This window comes from Silene latifolia, chromosome 6, assembly GCF_048544455.1.
Source record: "Silene latifolia isolate original U9 population chromosome 6, ASM4854445v1, whole genome shotgun sequence".
Taxonomy (NCBI): Eukaryota; Viridiplantae; Streptophyta; class Magnoliopsida; order Caryophyllales; family Caryophyllaceae; genus Silene; species Silene latifolia.
Window position 1 is genome coordinate 128,321,154 of NC_133531.1, and position 16,496 is coordinate 128,337,649.

Genomic DNA, 16,496 nt, shown 5'->3' on the forward strand with positions numbered 1-16,496 from the left:
CGTAGTGGCCAAGTGGCTAGCAGGTGGAAAGACTGATCTACCCTCGGCCGAGGGACCCATGGCAGGCCGGCGGGCCCTGTTGACTCGCCGCCGAGGGGTCTCGGATATGAGTTCGCGGACTGTGCCGGTGCTAGTTGCCCCGCCGGGGAGCAGTGTGTGACAGCCGACAGTCGCGTCGTAGGTCGTTGTCTAGGTCGTTGACTTGCTTGTGGATATCTTTGACCTTGCTCAATATGTTGACTTGGTCAGCGGGTGCAGAATATGCCCCATCAATCATTATTTGGGAAATCAATGTCTGAACGTTGGAGATACACGTCCGAGCCTAGGTATGGAAGTGTATCTTCCACATTGCATACCTCTTCATTGTCATCCATTTAATTTTTTGACATCGTTGAAAGTAATAATCAAAATTGTCCTAATGAAATCAGTGATTTTTTCTGTCATTAATTTTGATGTAAAAGTATCGACGAGCCCTAACAGATCCCTTCATAGGTCGACCATTCATTCAAGTCTCATTTATGGTCAAATTCATATTGGATTATGTTAAATAAATCAATTTAGATTTTCGATTGTTTTTCTTGGTCGATTTAATTGTTTTGCTTTATTAGACTCTTAAACACTTGATTGACTACAAACATACATACGGTTAGAAAATTAGCGTCAATCTCCCACCAGTGGTATTAGAGCCACTAGGCTAGGTATGGTGGCTGGTTTAATGCGCAAGGATGTCAAATATGGAGTCTCAATTTATTTGTGGTATCGAAATTTAACTAATAAACTTCTCCCTTTGGCAAAGAAGGATGAACAATCTCCTAGCACACATCTTGGCTTTGCTAGAGCTTTAAAAGGAGATAATGACAAGGCGGAGAAGATGAGCGATGACGACTGTGAAGATGTTTGCACCAAGTGTGCAAGTACTATAACGTTATGCATCTCGAATTTAGTCATCAATTGTGTTCTTGATGATGACGACTCTCCATCATCGATATGGGAGAATTAAGGTTGGAGAAGCTCTACATAGTGAAGAGTTTGACCACCAAGTTACTATTCAAGCGACGATTGTACCGTTTGAGGATGGTTGATGAGGATAAAAATTTAATTGGACATCCAATGGACTGTTAGACGAGTAAAAGAAGATCGAAGTAAATTTTGAGGAGGAAGATAAGGCGTTATTACTCCTCAATTCTCTCTCGGACACATATGCGGCTTATGTGGATACTATTCTATGCGGTAAAGGCACCATCACTATGGCGCAATCATAGACGTCTTTATTATCCTTTGATGCGAGGAAAAAGGACAAGGCTGGGGTACGGAGCGACAATATGGTTACAATTGCAGCTGTTCGAGATAGCAAAGGTCAAACGTTAGGGAGGATGAATTGAACCATTTGAACAATGACATGTCTCGATCCAGGAAACGCTTCTAGTAATGATACCAAGGCCTTGTTCTTTTTGGCTGAAAGGAGCTGAACTAAATTGAATGAAGCTGAATTGAACTAAACTGAATGAAGCTGAGCTGAATTGAATAGAGTTGGAGTAAGAGTTAATTTGTGAATAGATGGGCTGAACTGAACTGGACCGAACTGAAATGAGCTGAAATTAAGTTAGAAAGAACATGGCCAAAGTATTTCAAGTGTGGTGATCTTAGGCATATTAAACACTTCTTTCCTAAGAAATGCGGGAACGAAGAAAACAAGGGCGACACCTACTTGAAGTAAGTAGTGGTTGTTTCTCTACCGATGATAGTGCCTTATTTGTGGTTACGGAGATGAACGACGAGTCTTCCAGCTAAGGAAGAATGAATATTATATTTTGGTTGATGTGTCAACTGTCAACCATGTTTGCACCCGGAAGGATAGTTTTTAAGAGCTCAAAGAAGATGTGGCTAGGAAATTGAGTTTGGTTGATAACTTAATGGTTGAATTCATATGGGTGTTAGAGTGGTGAAAACCAAAATGTCAAATAAGGTGGGTGCACACTTTGGACAAGGTTGCTGATCTTCCAAAGTTGCGTCAGAATTTATCTCACTTAGTTAGTTGATCTACGAAGGTTATGGATATAAAACTTATGGGTGAGTTATGAAGGTGACTAAGGGTTCTATGGTCCTCGTCAAGGGGGGATATGTCGTGGCTTATACCGTCTGGATGGATGTGCAGTAACGACCTCACAAGATAACTAGAAACGGAAAAAACGTGCACATGTTTTGTTCGCGGGGGGAGGCGACGAAGGTAAATTGTTTTCAGGTTGTAGACGAACGCAAAGGTAAAATTCTTGCTAATGGTAAGGTGGAGAGGTGAAAGTCCCTCTTTGGAGTCAAGTAATACTATGGATCGGGTTTAGACTGTACACGGTGCATTGGCGTGATAGTGAGTTAAAGTGAGAATCAGATACTAACTCGGATGTGCTGCTGATGATTTAAAAAGGCCAGTGGTTGACTCCTCAGTTATGTTCTCTTATGTTGGAGTGGGAGATTGACGTTAATCACTCAACACATACCACTTAGAACGTGGTATGATTGACTAATTTCGAAGTCGATCCTTCATTGTATGCAGCACATATATACGTCATAGCATAGTGCATTTTTACCACATTTATCTTTTCAGCATGACAATGTTTCACAACCCCACACTCAGAGCCATAAAACAATGCAGGTCTAATTGTCGTACAGTAAAATTTGCCCTATGGTCTATGTGGCATATCGGGATCAAATAAAAACCTTGTGGCGCTCTTTCATTTCAACCACCCTGCTTTTATCTGTCTAGCCACATCACAACTAATTCTCCATTTTTATGAATAATAGACCTACAAAAAAAATTAAACTCAGATCCTTGAATGATCCTCCTATCAAAATTGATTGTCTCCGACTTTTCACTTCTTTACCTCGACTTCACTACACCTACATTCCAAATATTCGATTTTACTTCAACTTAGACTAAACCCACGAGCTCTCAAAGTATTAGTTTCATTTCAGGACCCATTTGCCGCCTCATATTTGTCTTTTACAAGTTTTCCTCTTAACCATCCTTTAGTGCCCTAATCGATCGATCACTCAAGCTATCCCACCATCGCACTCAAGCTAGCCCGGCCACCCTACCTCAACCAACCCCTCCTTCAATCAACCTAAATCCACGGAAGAATTATCAAGAGTAGGGCATGTGTTTTGAGGGCAAGGAGAATGGATAGAGGGAAATTTTCTAGCACAGAGGGAGTGGTGTTGAGAGCGGTGGATGGGCTTTTATGGGGTGGATATTGTCGAACAGCCTTCTCTAGGGCAGGGGTTTACATTGGCTTACGGCTAATAGTACACTAGGTTGCATGGACACTCCTCCTAATCGGTGTTCCCGTGTCGGACACGACACTCGTCGGACACACGTCAAAACGTGTCGACACCCGTAAAGCCGTATCTAACTTTCATCTTTTTTTTGGACACGTGTCCGACGCGTGTCCATGGTATTTTGAGCCGTGTCCATGGTGTTTGGACACACCTTCAAACGGAAAGTTGAATTTAAGGTAAATGGCGTGAATTGTTATATGGTTGAATTTGGTGGGCAAATGATGTTCTTTAGACAAGTAATGAGATGTCGAAATAGATTGATCATAAGTTGGTTTTTGGTTTTAGAAATGAGAATGTCATATTTAACGTCAAATTTTACCTTCATTTATTTAAATTTAATATCAAATACTTTTTCAAAAATAAAATCACACATATATAATTACAAAATATATATTTTATTAAATTTAAATAACGTGTCCCGTGTCCTAAATTTCATGGGATGTTGTGTCACGTGTCCGTGTCGTATCCGTCTCCGTTTTGGTGCTACCTAGATAGTACATTGATGGAGTGGATGAGGTAAAAGGTCAGGCAATTGAGTTGAAGAGTCCGGTGGGGAGAAGAGCACGCGACCTGACAGTATCAGTCATTTATCAGTCCGTCTTGCTTAAAACCGCCTTATTTCAGACCGCAATAAGACTTCTCACAAGTGAGAAGCACATGGGTGGTGGGACACCCCCATGTGCTTTCCCACTCCCATCCTAAATGAGTTTTTTGTGAGAGAAAATGGTATCCGTCTGACCATTTCAGACGGATATGACGGTCTGAAATAAGAATTTGTGGTCATTTATATTCCTCGACTAAAATAGCAGGTTCACCGTGTCAAGCACATGTTCAAGTTTGTACTCGATTTCAATCACCCACTATTATGAATAATAACTTTCAGCAAACTGATATATAGGTATCAGCTACGACTTGTATGTTTTTCCAAACCGAATAACATTGATTACAGACGGAAGAGTTTTATACATTTAGCCCATTCATAAACAAATAAATGAACAGTACTTTGATACGAGTATATATTAATACAAAAACATGTCAAGTCCAGCTTTGTCACCCTCCTTGGGCTAAAGTTCTAAAATTCAACACATACGGTTAATAACCCTTCCTATTCTGTAGTCCAGTATAATACTAACTGCAGTAAATCACATTCATTTTACCCCAAATAACAAAGGAAAACAAATTTTTTTTTTTTAAAAAAAAAGGAAAGAATGAGGAAATTTATACATGGAAGTTATTAATATTAAGGTCACTTGAACTCTTACTGTGCAAGAAAACTGTAGATTGGCTTTAACTTATTCTCGGTTTTTTTTGTTCTTTAGGTTTCGCAGCTTCATAACTAATTGTTGTCTTTCTCCTTCTACTTCTGCGAATTTAAGACTTATTTCTGAATATCTTTCCTGCATTTCCTTTAGCTCCTCTTCCATGGAGTTGTTTCTTTCCTTTAGTATAACCATCTCCTTCAACAATATATCCAACTTCTGTTGCTCTCCAGAATCATTGTCTGACGACGGTGTTTGTTTGGTTTCAGATGGGATTTCGCCATTACTGCAAGGTTTGGTCGCCGGATGTCAGGGTTATCTGTAAACTTACGACGAAAAGAAAAGAAAAACTGTATTGTTTAAAAGGTACCTATTCGACTCTGATGCGGATGGGTTAACATCACTCGTGACTTGTGTCCCAACAGACACTTTTTCCTGCATCATAAAGTTAAAAAAAAAAAAATTTAAGCCACAGTTGATCATTTCTTGGGTATGTTTACACAGTTTTACTAGGTAGTAATATGCAATTGTTAAGAAGCTTGTTAAGGCACCGAATAATAGTACGCAACTTCAAACCCATCAGCATCAAAACTGTGAGACTGTTTGGTTGGTTCCCATACAACAAAAGGATTAAGTTCCCATGGTCATGATCAATACAACGACATTCTTTGTCTCAAGAGCACTCGTCATGGCGGGGTAAAGGGTAGTCAAAGAGACTGTTTGTGAATGATAATTGATGAAATTTGTGTTGAGAAGTGCCTAGACCTAATGCTCATAGTATAAGAAGTGTAAAATAGCACTAGTTCACCATGTAGCAAACGCAAAGAATTGAGACCTTAAACTTATTCATAATGGGATCCAGATCAATATCAAAGAAAAATACGTCATCTCATTGCATTACGAGTATAAACTAAACGAATAGCCATGTTCCTGAATGACAGAACTAACAAACCCACGTACCTCGTTAACTTCATTGTCATGGCTTACGACTCGACTAACTTCGAGTCCCCCTAATCTGATTTCAAGTTCCTCGATTTTGCTCTGAAGAATTCTTTCCTTAGCCAAGAAAGCAGTAGCAGAGGTTTCAAATGCAGTCTCTTTCGACTTAATTTGTCCCTGACAAACAGAAAACATTTTCAGACTTTCTGGCTATTCAAGAGCTCAGTACTCGAAGCAAGCATTTGATATCTCATAGAGACCAAATGTCAATATCAACTCTCAAAGTCTCAAGTATATAAACCCAACAGTTGGGTCAAATAAAACAGTAAATAGTAATTACCTCAAGCAATTTTACTCTCTCCTTCAAAGTCACGACTTCCTTGGAACCAACTTCCTTATTAGGCCGCACTGCTGCCTCGGATTTTGCGTTTTTAGACATCGCCTTTGACGGTTCTTGAACAACACCTCCATTGTTTTCTTTCAACTTCTTCTCAATACTCGAAACAATTTCATCCCTCTTCTTCAGATCTGCTTGTAGTTGGAACACCTGCTTCCTTAGTCTCTCCTTTTCAGACTCATCCTCGTACAGAGAGTGCTTCAAGTTCTCACACTGCCCTCTTAATTCATCTACTTCAAATTGAAGATTTCTAACTTCCTCCGTTGACTTTCCTTCCACCTCCTTTATATTAGCTCTTTCCATCTCCTCTCTTTGAAGAAGCTCATCTTTTTCTACAACATATGTTTTCATTTGTTCCAGCTCAGATCTCAGCAATTTTATTTCGGTTCTAAGTTCCAATTCCCGAGCAGAAGAGTCCTTCTGAACTTCATCAGCTAGTTCTTTTTCAGTTTCCACTAATTTTGATTTCTCTTCAATTTGCCCACATAGATCAAGCAACTTCCTTTCATAATCATACTTAGCTGATTGAACCTCATCATTTGCCTTCTTTAGCAAATCCTGAAGATGACGATTATGCATTCTTAATTCACTAGCTTCCGTCAATGCTTTACTCGCCAGCTTTTCATTCGCATCAAAAGATGACTGCATTTGGGTGGACAGTCTCTTGAACTCATCTTGAATTCTCGCAGCAGTATTCGCATTTTTCCACCTCACTAATCTAAGCGCTTCCTCTGCTCGGATAGCTCGTTGTTCCTCATCCACTTTAGCACAAGTGACAACCTCTAGATCAGCTTCAAAACTTTCCACCTGTTTCTCCATCTCTTCTTCGAGATTTTGAATATGTGCTTCAAGTTCCTTTATTTTACCCAAAGTACTAGAAGACTCTTCTGAATGCATTTTGAGTTCATTCTCCAGATTTTGTACACTAGCCTCGAGCTCGTCGATGGTAGCATGACACTGAGTAACAGCAGCTTCTGCTTGGACCGCTCTCTGCTCCTGATCCATTTTGGCATGAACTAAAGTTTCCATACTAGTTTCATATGCTTCATTTTGTTCCTCAAGCTCTTTAATGGTTGCTAAAGAGCTTGTCAACTCTTTTAGATTCTTCTCTCGTTCACTCTCCAATTCCTCTATCTTCATTTCAAGTTCATTTATAATAGCATCACACTGAGTGAGAGCTTCTTCAGCTTGCAAAGCTCTCTTCTCCTGCACCGTCTTGGCATGAGTGACAGCGCCCATGTCAGCTGTAAAGGCTTCTGCTTGTTGCTGTAGCTCTTGTTTGAGGCTCACGTTACGAGCTTCAAGGTCCTTTATTGTACCCAAACAATGTGATAATTTTTCTGACTTCTCAGTGAGTTCATTCTCGAGCTTCTCTCTCAAACTTTCAAGCTCTTTCATTGCTGCGTAAGAGCTTGATCCTTCACATTGCATCTTGAGCTGGTCCTGGAGATGATTTTGGTCCAATCTCGAACAATATTCATGGTTTTCTTGCTTTAAAATCTCGTAGTCTAAGGCAAGTTGCTCCATTTGCATCTCCAGCTCATCCTTATCTCTCCTGTACATCTCAATTTCACTACACAAATCCATTATCTTTTGTTCGAGTAAATAGGTTTCTTGGGCCCCACTATGCTGCCTAACAAGCTCTTCCAGAGCCTTTTGTTCTTCATCATCATCGCTCTGGCTTTTAAGCAAACTTTCCTCAATTTCCACGGCACTCTCCCCAGATGCCAATCTATTAGACCCATGGGAGATTCCCCGATTATTCTTTTCCAACATTTCCTCCAAATCCTGGACTGCAAAAAGCAGCTCGGCATTGGAATCCTGGGTCTTTTGAAGCTGTACCCGGAGATTGGCATTGATTTCCTTCTCATAGTTAAGCTCTTCTTTGATCTCTTCAAGGAAAGTCCACGGGTCCCCTTCAAACTGGAATTTGCTTTTGACTTTAAAGTCATCAGAACGTTTCCGATAGGCTTTGAGCTTTTCACATTCTTCCTTGAGCTCATTCTTCTCCTCTTTTAAGAAGGTGATTTCCCTCAACATATCCTGTCCTTTCTTGCTCTCCTTCACAATCTGCTTTCGAAGAGTTTGCAACTCTAACTCTGAGACTTCAGCCCTCCTGGACAAAGCAACGAGGTCAGCCTTCAGCCTGTCGACCGAATCATCCAAACCCATGTGAGATGTCTCACTGAGAAAGGCATCTCTGGGACTGTTCAAGGAGTAGACTGAGCTTGAATCAACAGGGACGATTGCCAGTTCCCATTGTGTTCTTTGCTGATCTTGATTCTTACTGCTATTATTATTTAGTACTCCAACTTCTCGCGGAGAAAGTCCAGAACTACTATCAGTGCTCGAAAGCGTAACGTCAGAACCACTTGAGCCTCTACGTGTACCATGTAAGGTTGTTGGCTGGAGTGAAGACGCTTTTCTCAAAGGTTCGACCTGCACAAGCAGCAATCATAAGATCATTTGCTTCGTTTAAATATCAAATCAAATATTAATCAATTAAAAGTCCAGAAACAAATTTATCACAATATGATCCATATTTACTGATGAACTTGATAATGCAAATGACCCCAGTGAATATTTACATAGAGAATAGGAATTTCCAAAATCTTACTTGAACGGAAGTCTGGACGCCATCTTCAACATCACCGTTGCTAAAATACCGTCTCAAAGTACGATCATCCTGTTTTAGTTTTAGATCTTCAATATCTTCAAGTTCTCTGAAAATCATATAAAGCATGACAGTTAACATCACAACCACCAAAAAAGAAGAAAATAGGCCAAATGTCGCATACAAAGGCAGGTACAGTAAAGACAAAAATAGATATTGACCCTCACCTTTGATTACCATTTTCCTGCATTCTTTGAATTAAAACCTACGCACATTAAGCAATCACATTGATTAAGAAAGCTTAAAATTCAGTAATACATCCTTTCTTAATGCGGTAAAATACCCACATCACCGTTCATTTTCACAGTAACCATACATCATAAACAATCCAAGACACAGATTTGTAAACGGTAATTTGGTAAAGATTGGCCTAAAGACCCAAAAGCAATCTCTTTAGAATATTTGCACAACTATTAAAGAAAACTATATATCAAAAATATAAAAAAGAGAGATTTAACAGCAGTACTAACATGCAATTGAGTGTCCGAAACCGAATTCTTGAAAGGAAAAGAAAGAGAACAAGCCTTCGTAGCTCCTATATACTCGGCTATATTCACACAAAACTCTCCCACTAGACTTCCTTTACCTGATCCCTGCATTAGATAATCCACATTACATCAACAACGCAATTAACTTCAATCAACAAAATCTAATTTACTTGAAAAAATCGACAAAAAATCTTCTACACAACTTAAAAATAACGCCTTTAGACCACCAGGTCTCAAGTGTGAGACCGTCTCATACAAAATGACAAGACCCACCCAAATCATAGACACCATGTGTTAGGTGCACCTGAGAACACATGGTCTTGCAATTTGTGACACAAATCTAAAGATGATCACATTTTTTCATTAACTTCAAAATTCATCTAGCCGTCTGCCCGTCTCACGAATAATCAACATGTAAGTCAAAGCAAGTGCTCCTCAAATGCACATTAGCGGAAAAATCAAGGTTAGCAGGGACTACAATCCCTAATGACAAAACTTTTAGTTAAAATTCTCGACTTTTTTTTAGAACTATGATTCAGCCGCCATAACTTCAAATACTAACTCCGGCACTGTCACTGCATCTATTTAAAATGCGCTCGGAAAATAAAAGTAAAAAAGTCCAAAATTGAAAGAGTGGACATACAGTGGAGATGAGGAAATAGTAGATTCTATCAAGAATCTTGCCGGATTTAGGATCTAGTATGAATTTGACAGTCTCATATACAGGATTCTCCCAAACACAATTATTCTCTTTAATCACACATTTCTCTAATTTCGCCGTCGGTTTACCGTTCTCCGCCGGCACCACTGATATCACTAATCCACTTTCGCCATACTCCGCCACCTTCACATTATCAATTAATCACACATTAATCACCGTCATTATCATCAATTCAACACTAATTAACAAATAAAAATCAAATCAAATTACACATGATTGTACATTGCTAATAAAATGAAATATTTACATTTGATTAAAATACTCCTCGGAACCGAATATAAACTTAATCATTAATTTAAAAAGTGGCAGTAGTAGTTGAATATGAGGTCACATGATTGTACATTGCTAAAAAAATCAAAAAAATATTTAAAAAAAAGGCGAAAATGACATTGCCGACAAAAATTAACACAAATTAATGAGGAAATTAACCTGAGTGATGTGAAACTGGAGTTTGAAGATCGCGGTGATTTTACTCCTCTCGTGATTTCTCCACTTAAACATATTTAATTAATTCACTTAATTAAGGTAATTATGCCGTCGACGAAGCGGCGGCGAACATCGCCGGGAGTCGGTGGCGAGTTGACTCGGTGAGTGAAACGAGAGGTAGATCTGGACTCAGTGAGCGAGTTGAGTTGGAGCAGGTGAGTATGTAAACAGTAGAAGTAAGCTAGATAGCAAGCAAGGAACAGTGTGTGACAGTCTTTCACCTTGGAAGAGACGACAAGACTGAGAGACTGTCTATATATATATAAATAAATTTATGTGGAGTTTTTTTTTTAGAGTATTCAAGGAGAAGCTTCTGATAATGCTGGAAATTTTTAGTTGTTTAGGTTAGTAGGAGTATAATGTAGGTACTGTATTACTCGCTGCGCCTCCATCATTTGTTTACGTTTTGTTTTGGCACAACGTTCAAATAAATAGGAAATAGTTTGGGGGGAAGATGGAAAATACAGCAAATCATCCCCATAAGTTTGATACTATGGCTCTGTTTGTTAGCGCATTTCAGGTACCTTTTTTCATCGAATTAGCTTTTTTTCATAAAAATTTCAGGTAGCTTATTTTCTTGAACGCGTTTGGCAAGTAGCATTTTATAGCAAAAAAGGTACCTGAAATGAAATGCTACCCAGGGCAGCATTTGGGATTTCAGGTACGTGATTGTATTTTGTTTACCATTTTTACCCTTCAACTTTTTATACTCCCTCCGTACCACACCAAAAGTAACACTTACTATAAACGGACGTACCACACCAAAGGTAACATTCCTTATTTGGCCCACAACATTACCAAGTTATCCTTATAACCATTTGATATTTACACAAAATGTCATTACATACCCCACCTACCAACCCACAATTAAACACCCAATTACATACCCCACCTATTTATTCCCTCTTTATCCTTACTTTTTCCACTTTTTCTTAAATACTCCATTTTTGCTTATGTTACCTTTGGTGTGGTACGGAGGGAGTATATTACTCCAATATTATTATTTTTTATATTATGATCTCAGATAAACCCAATTAAATAGTTTTTACGGAAATAAAAAGCGTCCGTGATAATATCAATACTTTAATTTAGGGTGCTATTTAATCAACTATTTTTATGTATGGTTTAATAGAAAACTTACTTCGTATACATAAAATACATTTTTTTGATATACTGTTTGATATTTTTTTTTACGTTATCGTGATACTTTAATTATTGTTTCCGTCATTTTGAAACATGTTGAAGACTTGTGCAATTATAGTGAAAAAAATTGCATTTTTTTTCTAATTACTAACAATGTCAACGACAATAACACAATAATAATAATAATAAAAACATAAATGATAACAATAATAAGCCATGTCCTTTTACGTCATTTGACCAAATATCATTTTACCTTTTCAATTTAGTCTTCCAAACAGTTTTAATAAAAATCAGGTACCTTTTCAGGTCATAATTTTCAGCTACCTTTTCAGTTACCTTTTCAGGTTTCAGCTACCTTTTCAGGTTTCAGGTAATTTTTCAGGTTTCAGGTAGGTTTTCAGCTAGTTTTACCAAACGGAGCCTATGTGTAATCAAGCCCCTTAACTTATAAATGTAGCAAATCAACCCCATAAGTTTCTCTTAATGTGCAATTAACCACATATCTTATTTTTAATAATAAAATTTGTTAATTAAATATTTTACTATTATTGAAAATCAAAATTATTGATTTGATTTTAATCCTAGAATTCTTGTTTATTAAAAAACATGTTCAAATATTTTATTTATTTATTTTGGCGAAAAATGTTCGTAATATGAGAATTATTAATGATGTTACAATGAAAAGTTACCTAACCGAATTTTTATTTATACTAAAATTGCTTCGCAATTTTCGTTGAATATATAAATATTATATTTAATTATTTAAGAAATATATTTATAATAGAAAAAAATAGGTTTTGGTTAAAAAAATGGTAAAAAACCTGATTTGTGCTTAATTGCACATTTGTGGGGCTAATTTGCTACAAGTGAAACTTAAGGGGCTTATTTGCACGTAGTTCATAAGTTATGGGCATGGATCATATGAGGTGTATGGTCAAATTACTTATAAAAAGCATTCCTAAATTAGAAAGATAAACTATTTTAAAATAAATAAATTAGAAAGGTAAATAAATGAGTGAGTTTTCCAAAAACAAAATAGTTAAATAAATGATCAAAATGGTGAGAGTAGTATTAGTACAAAAAATTAGTTAGGATTCCTATTTGCTAAATTAATTTGATTAGGTTAAATAGTAATATAGTACTGTATAATGTAGGTATTATAAATAAGTTAGATTAATTTGTGGGTTGTAATAGTGTGGTAGTATTAAACAAGAATTTAATTAAATTAATTAATAAGGGTTTTAATTTGCTAAATTAATGTGATTAGGTGAGGAGTGAATAAAGATGATAAATAATGTTTTGGGAAATTGTATTTTGAATGACAAATTAGGATTGATATGTGGATTCGTCGGAATAAATAAGGTTGTATATAGTAAAACTCACTTTTGCGATGTGTTTAATTTATGTTTAATTTATTTAATTATTGGCACATGATGCGTTGAGATATTTAAGGTTAATCAGTCTCATATAAGATATTTGCATACATACACGTATACGAAGTATATTACTACACAATTGTGATCGATTTTGTAAAATGAGGTTAAAAGAGTCATATACTCCCTCCTATTCGCTATTTTCTTCCTCTTTGATGTGGGCACAAGATTTTAGGAGAATGATTAAAAAATGAATAAAGGAAGATGGTGGGGTTTGTGAATTGGAGAGAGGAATGAATAATTAGGAATTAAATAAGGAATTGTGAGTAAGGTGGGGTTTGGTGATAGGAGAGAGGGATGAATAAAATAAGAGTAAAAGTTAGGTGGGGTTTGGTGATAGGAGAGAGTGATTAATAAAATAAGAGTAAAAGTTTCCAAAATAAAAAAAGGGAAGAAAACCTGAATAATCCGTTTAAAGAAATAGGGAAGAAAATACTTTTGGAGAGTGGATAGACTAAACACTGAAGCTCAGCTCAGTATCATCACAAAGGTAATCTTAATTAAGGTAGTTGAGGAGAGAGGGAGAGATAATGCGTACTTAACGGCAACGGAACAGTAGATAGACAAGTAGACTACGACGTGTGAAATCATGCTGTAAGTGTTGTTTATATATAGTAAACACAAAAATCAAAATCCAATCCAACTAGTAAGTGAATCACAAACAATCAACTACTTCATGTAGCTAGTTATGGGAAGAGTATTGGCCAATTTGGGTAGAGTACTACAGTATGAGATTGGTAATATCCTATGCTAATTGCTACTTTAATAACCCCTATCAATCTATCATACTTCTATGTATGATGCTTTACCCTTATCGACTTGACCTACCAACTGTTTCTGCCATTCAATTCACTGTCCACTCATCTCACATCTCTCTAGTCTCTACCACAAGGTAGTACTTCCTCCATTCAACTCCACTCTACCTATTTTACTTTTGTATACTATTCACAATTGTGTATTCAATTTCGATTTTCTCTCGATACGTAAGTGGAAATATATTCATGTGGGATCTTGTTTGATTCGTCTTTACGAGTATATTAAAAATATCTAACTTTCATATTTTTTGCAAAAACGTAGCTAATGATATTTAGCGCGTAAAACACGCGTTGGCAAACGTGAAAAAAGAAAGTGGTAGAGTGGAGTTGAATGGAGGAAGTATGTAACTACTTCTATGTACCTAGTACTACATGTACTTGTATAATGGTGGAAAGAAATGGTGAAAAAACTGAAAATTCACGCCATATCTTTGTGGTTTGACATTTTGCAACTTTTAGAGGTCATAATTTGCGTTTATGAGCTTAAAAAGTAACGATTTTTTTTCAAATCGATCATATTTTCGAGCAGTATGATTTACTGTGGACTGGTGATTGATTCGGTAATAATAAACTTCCATTTTCTAAAAAAAAAAAAAAAAAAATTAGAGGGGACACTAATTATTGTAAGGCATCATTTTTGCCACTTAGCTTTTGATATTTGCTTTACCGATAATTTAGTCTTGGATTGCATAGCAAAAGGCAAGTCATATATAGTTAAAGTGGTCAAAAACAATAAGACAAGTTATTTTAAGAACACAAAATAAGGATTGCACGATTTTGCATTAGCATTGATGCTTGATGCGATTGCATGTGATTGCAAATGCTTTGTACTTTATGTTTGGACGTCATAACTCATAAGCCCCCATTTCAATTAACACAAATTCTCAGGGGATACTATCCGTCTAAAGTTATAGACGGATCAAATATCACACCACTTTCATAATAAGACAAACAACAAGTGAAATGTATAGGCAAGGATAGTTAGTTTAATATGTAACTAACTATAACTACCACAAATTAAGGAAGTTTGTTAGAAGTAGTTACAAAGTTGTTATACTCAATCTCATATAACTACTATATATAGACATAATGTACAAACAATTCATTACAGTTTTATGAAATATAATTCATTCAACAATATCAATCTCTCTCTCTCAATGATCTTCTCTCTAGTTTAATATGGTATCATTCGCATAGGTTTATTTCGATCTTACACTTCCGCCATTAAAATCAAGCTTTTATTCTCTGATAATTCATTTCTTTCTCTCGCAAAATGCCTGAAAATCAAGAAAACACTTCTCTATACTCTCCCTTCGATGATCCGTTGTTCCTTTCCCAAACTGATCAACCAAGCTTAGTCTTGTCCTCTTTCTTGTTCGATGGCACCAGTTTTCTTCAATGGCAACGAGAGGTTGTTGCTGCTCTGCTATCCAAGAACAAAAGTGGATTTCTCTCTGGTGAATGTGCTTGTCCTGCTTCCTCTGATCGCAAGTACCATCAGTGGATTAGATGCGATGTTCTGGTGAAGAGATGGATTCTTAATTCTATGGTGCCACTCTTACGTGATAATTTGCGTTCTTTCGCATCATCCGAGCTTTGTGGATTGACATTGTTGAGCGATATGGTCAGCTCAACATTCTTGAAGTTTATGAGTTGAAGAAAGATCTTGGGAAAATTTCTCAGGAAAATATGTCTTTGGTTGAATACTATGGGAAGCTCAAGAATGTCTGGGAAAGCTTGGATCACATGGACCCTATTCCATCTTGAACCTGTGGAGACATGAATCAGTGTTCCTGTCAATTGTTTAAGAGATTGGTTGAGAGGGAAACACAGGCTAAGCTACTGCAGTTGTTGATGGGACTGAACTCAGGCTATGAACATGCACAGACCAACTTAGTGTCTTTAGATCCATTGCCCCCAATCAATAAGGCTCTGGGTATGTTACAAAAAATTGAAAGACAGAAGCATCTCAATGATCATGTTGCTGAAACTGTTGTAGAAACTGCAGCTTATGCATCAAAGAAAAGGAGTTATAGCAAGACTGCTTCTGATTCTGGTAATACATGGAAACGTCCTAAGGAAGATGATTCTGAGCTTGAGTTCAAGAGTCGTGCTCATTGTAAGAAGAATGGTCACACGATTGAAGAGTGTCACAGGTTGATGACTTGTACCTTCTGCAAAATAAAGGGTCACATTCAAGAAAGATGCTACAAGTACAAAGCATATCTAGCAAAGAAGGGTAAAGAAAGAGTTAAAACTGCATCTTTTTCAAAGGCTGCTAATGTGGGTATGATCACTTATGATCAGGATTCTGAGTATGAAGATGTTTCTCCACTGGAGTCTAATGCTGATAATCAGGGTCACCAGCTTAGTCAGTTTCAGAATACGGTTTCTCCCCACATTAATCCTGATTTTGTTCAAGGGATTATACAGTCTGTTACCAAGTCTGTTATTCAACGGTGTGTTTGAGCTATTTCGAGATCGATCCGTTTCGATTCTTCCGGTTTGAAATCTTGATTCACTTTTTGGTATGAAAGCTTCTTCTCATGCTTTTTCTGCAAGTATGTTTGATTTCAGTAACCTTGATTGGATAGTAGACACAGGTGCATCAGATCACATTACTTCTAATATGTCCCTTATGCATAATGTGAAATCTCTTGCCAAACCTGTTTATGTTGCTCTTCCTGATAGAACTGTGAAAGTTGTGCACAAAATAGGTGATATTATTCTCACCAAGTTAATTGTTTTGCGTGGTGTCTTATACATACCAGATTTTAAGCAAAACTTAATGTCTGTAGCAAAATTAAT

General features: G+C 37.0%; 1 protein-coding gene across 1 annotated transcript; it reads right to left on the reverse strand.

Moving 5' to 3' along the window:
* Positions 1-4,313: 4,313 nt before the first annotated feature.
* Positions 4,314-10,664, reverse strand: LOC141587270 (uncharacterized). The gene is made up of 9 exons (XM_074408720.1): positions 10,241-10,664; positions 9,734-9,934; positions 9,073-9,195; positions 8,770-8,807; positions 8,546-8,651; positions 5,872-8,367; positions 5,553-5,708; positions 4,963-5,027; positions 4,314-4,878 (listed from the first exon to the last, which is right to left on the reverse strand). Exons 1-9 carry the CDS (start codon positions 10,310-10,312, stop codon positions 4,626-4,628), a joined length of 3,510 nt encoding a protein of 1,169 aa, XP_074264821.1. The 5' UTR covers positions 10,313-10,664; the 3' UTR covers positions 4,314-4,625.
* Positions 10,665-16,496: the final 5,832 nt, after the last annotated feature.

Excerpts from the sequence above, each read along its gene's own strand:
- LOC141587270 (XM_074408720.1), bottom strand. The coding sequence starts at position 10,312 with ATGTTTAAGTGGAGAAATCACGAGAGGAGTAAAATCACCGCGATCTTC. Across the intron at positions 8,368-8,545 it reads GCGTCCAGACTTCCGTTCAA|GTCGAACCTTTGAGAAAAGC; the intron begins GTAAGATTTTGG and ends CTGCTTGTGCAG. Across the intron at positions 5,028-5,552 it reads ATGACAATGAAGTTAACGAG|GAAAAAGTGTCTGTTGGGAC; the intron begins GTACGTGGGTTT and ends TTTATGATGCAG.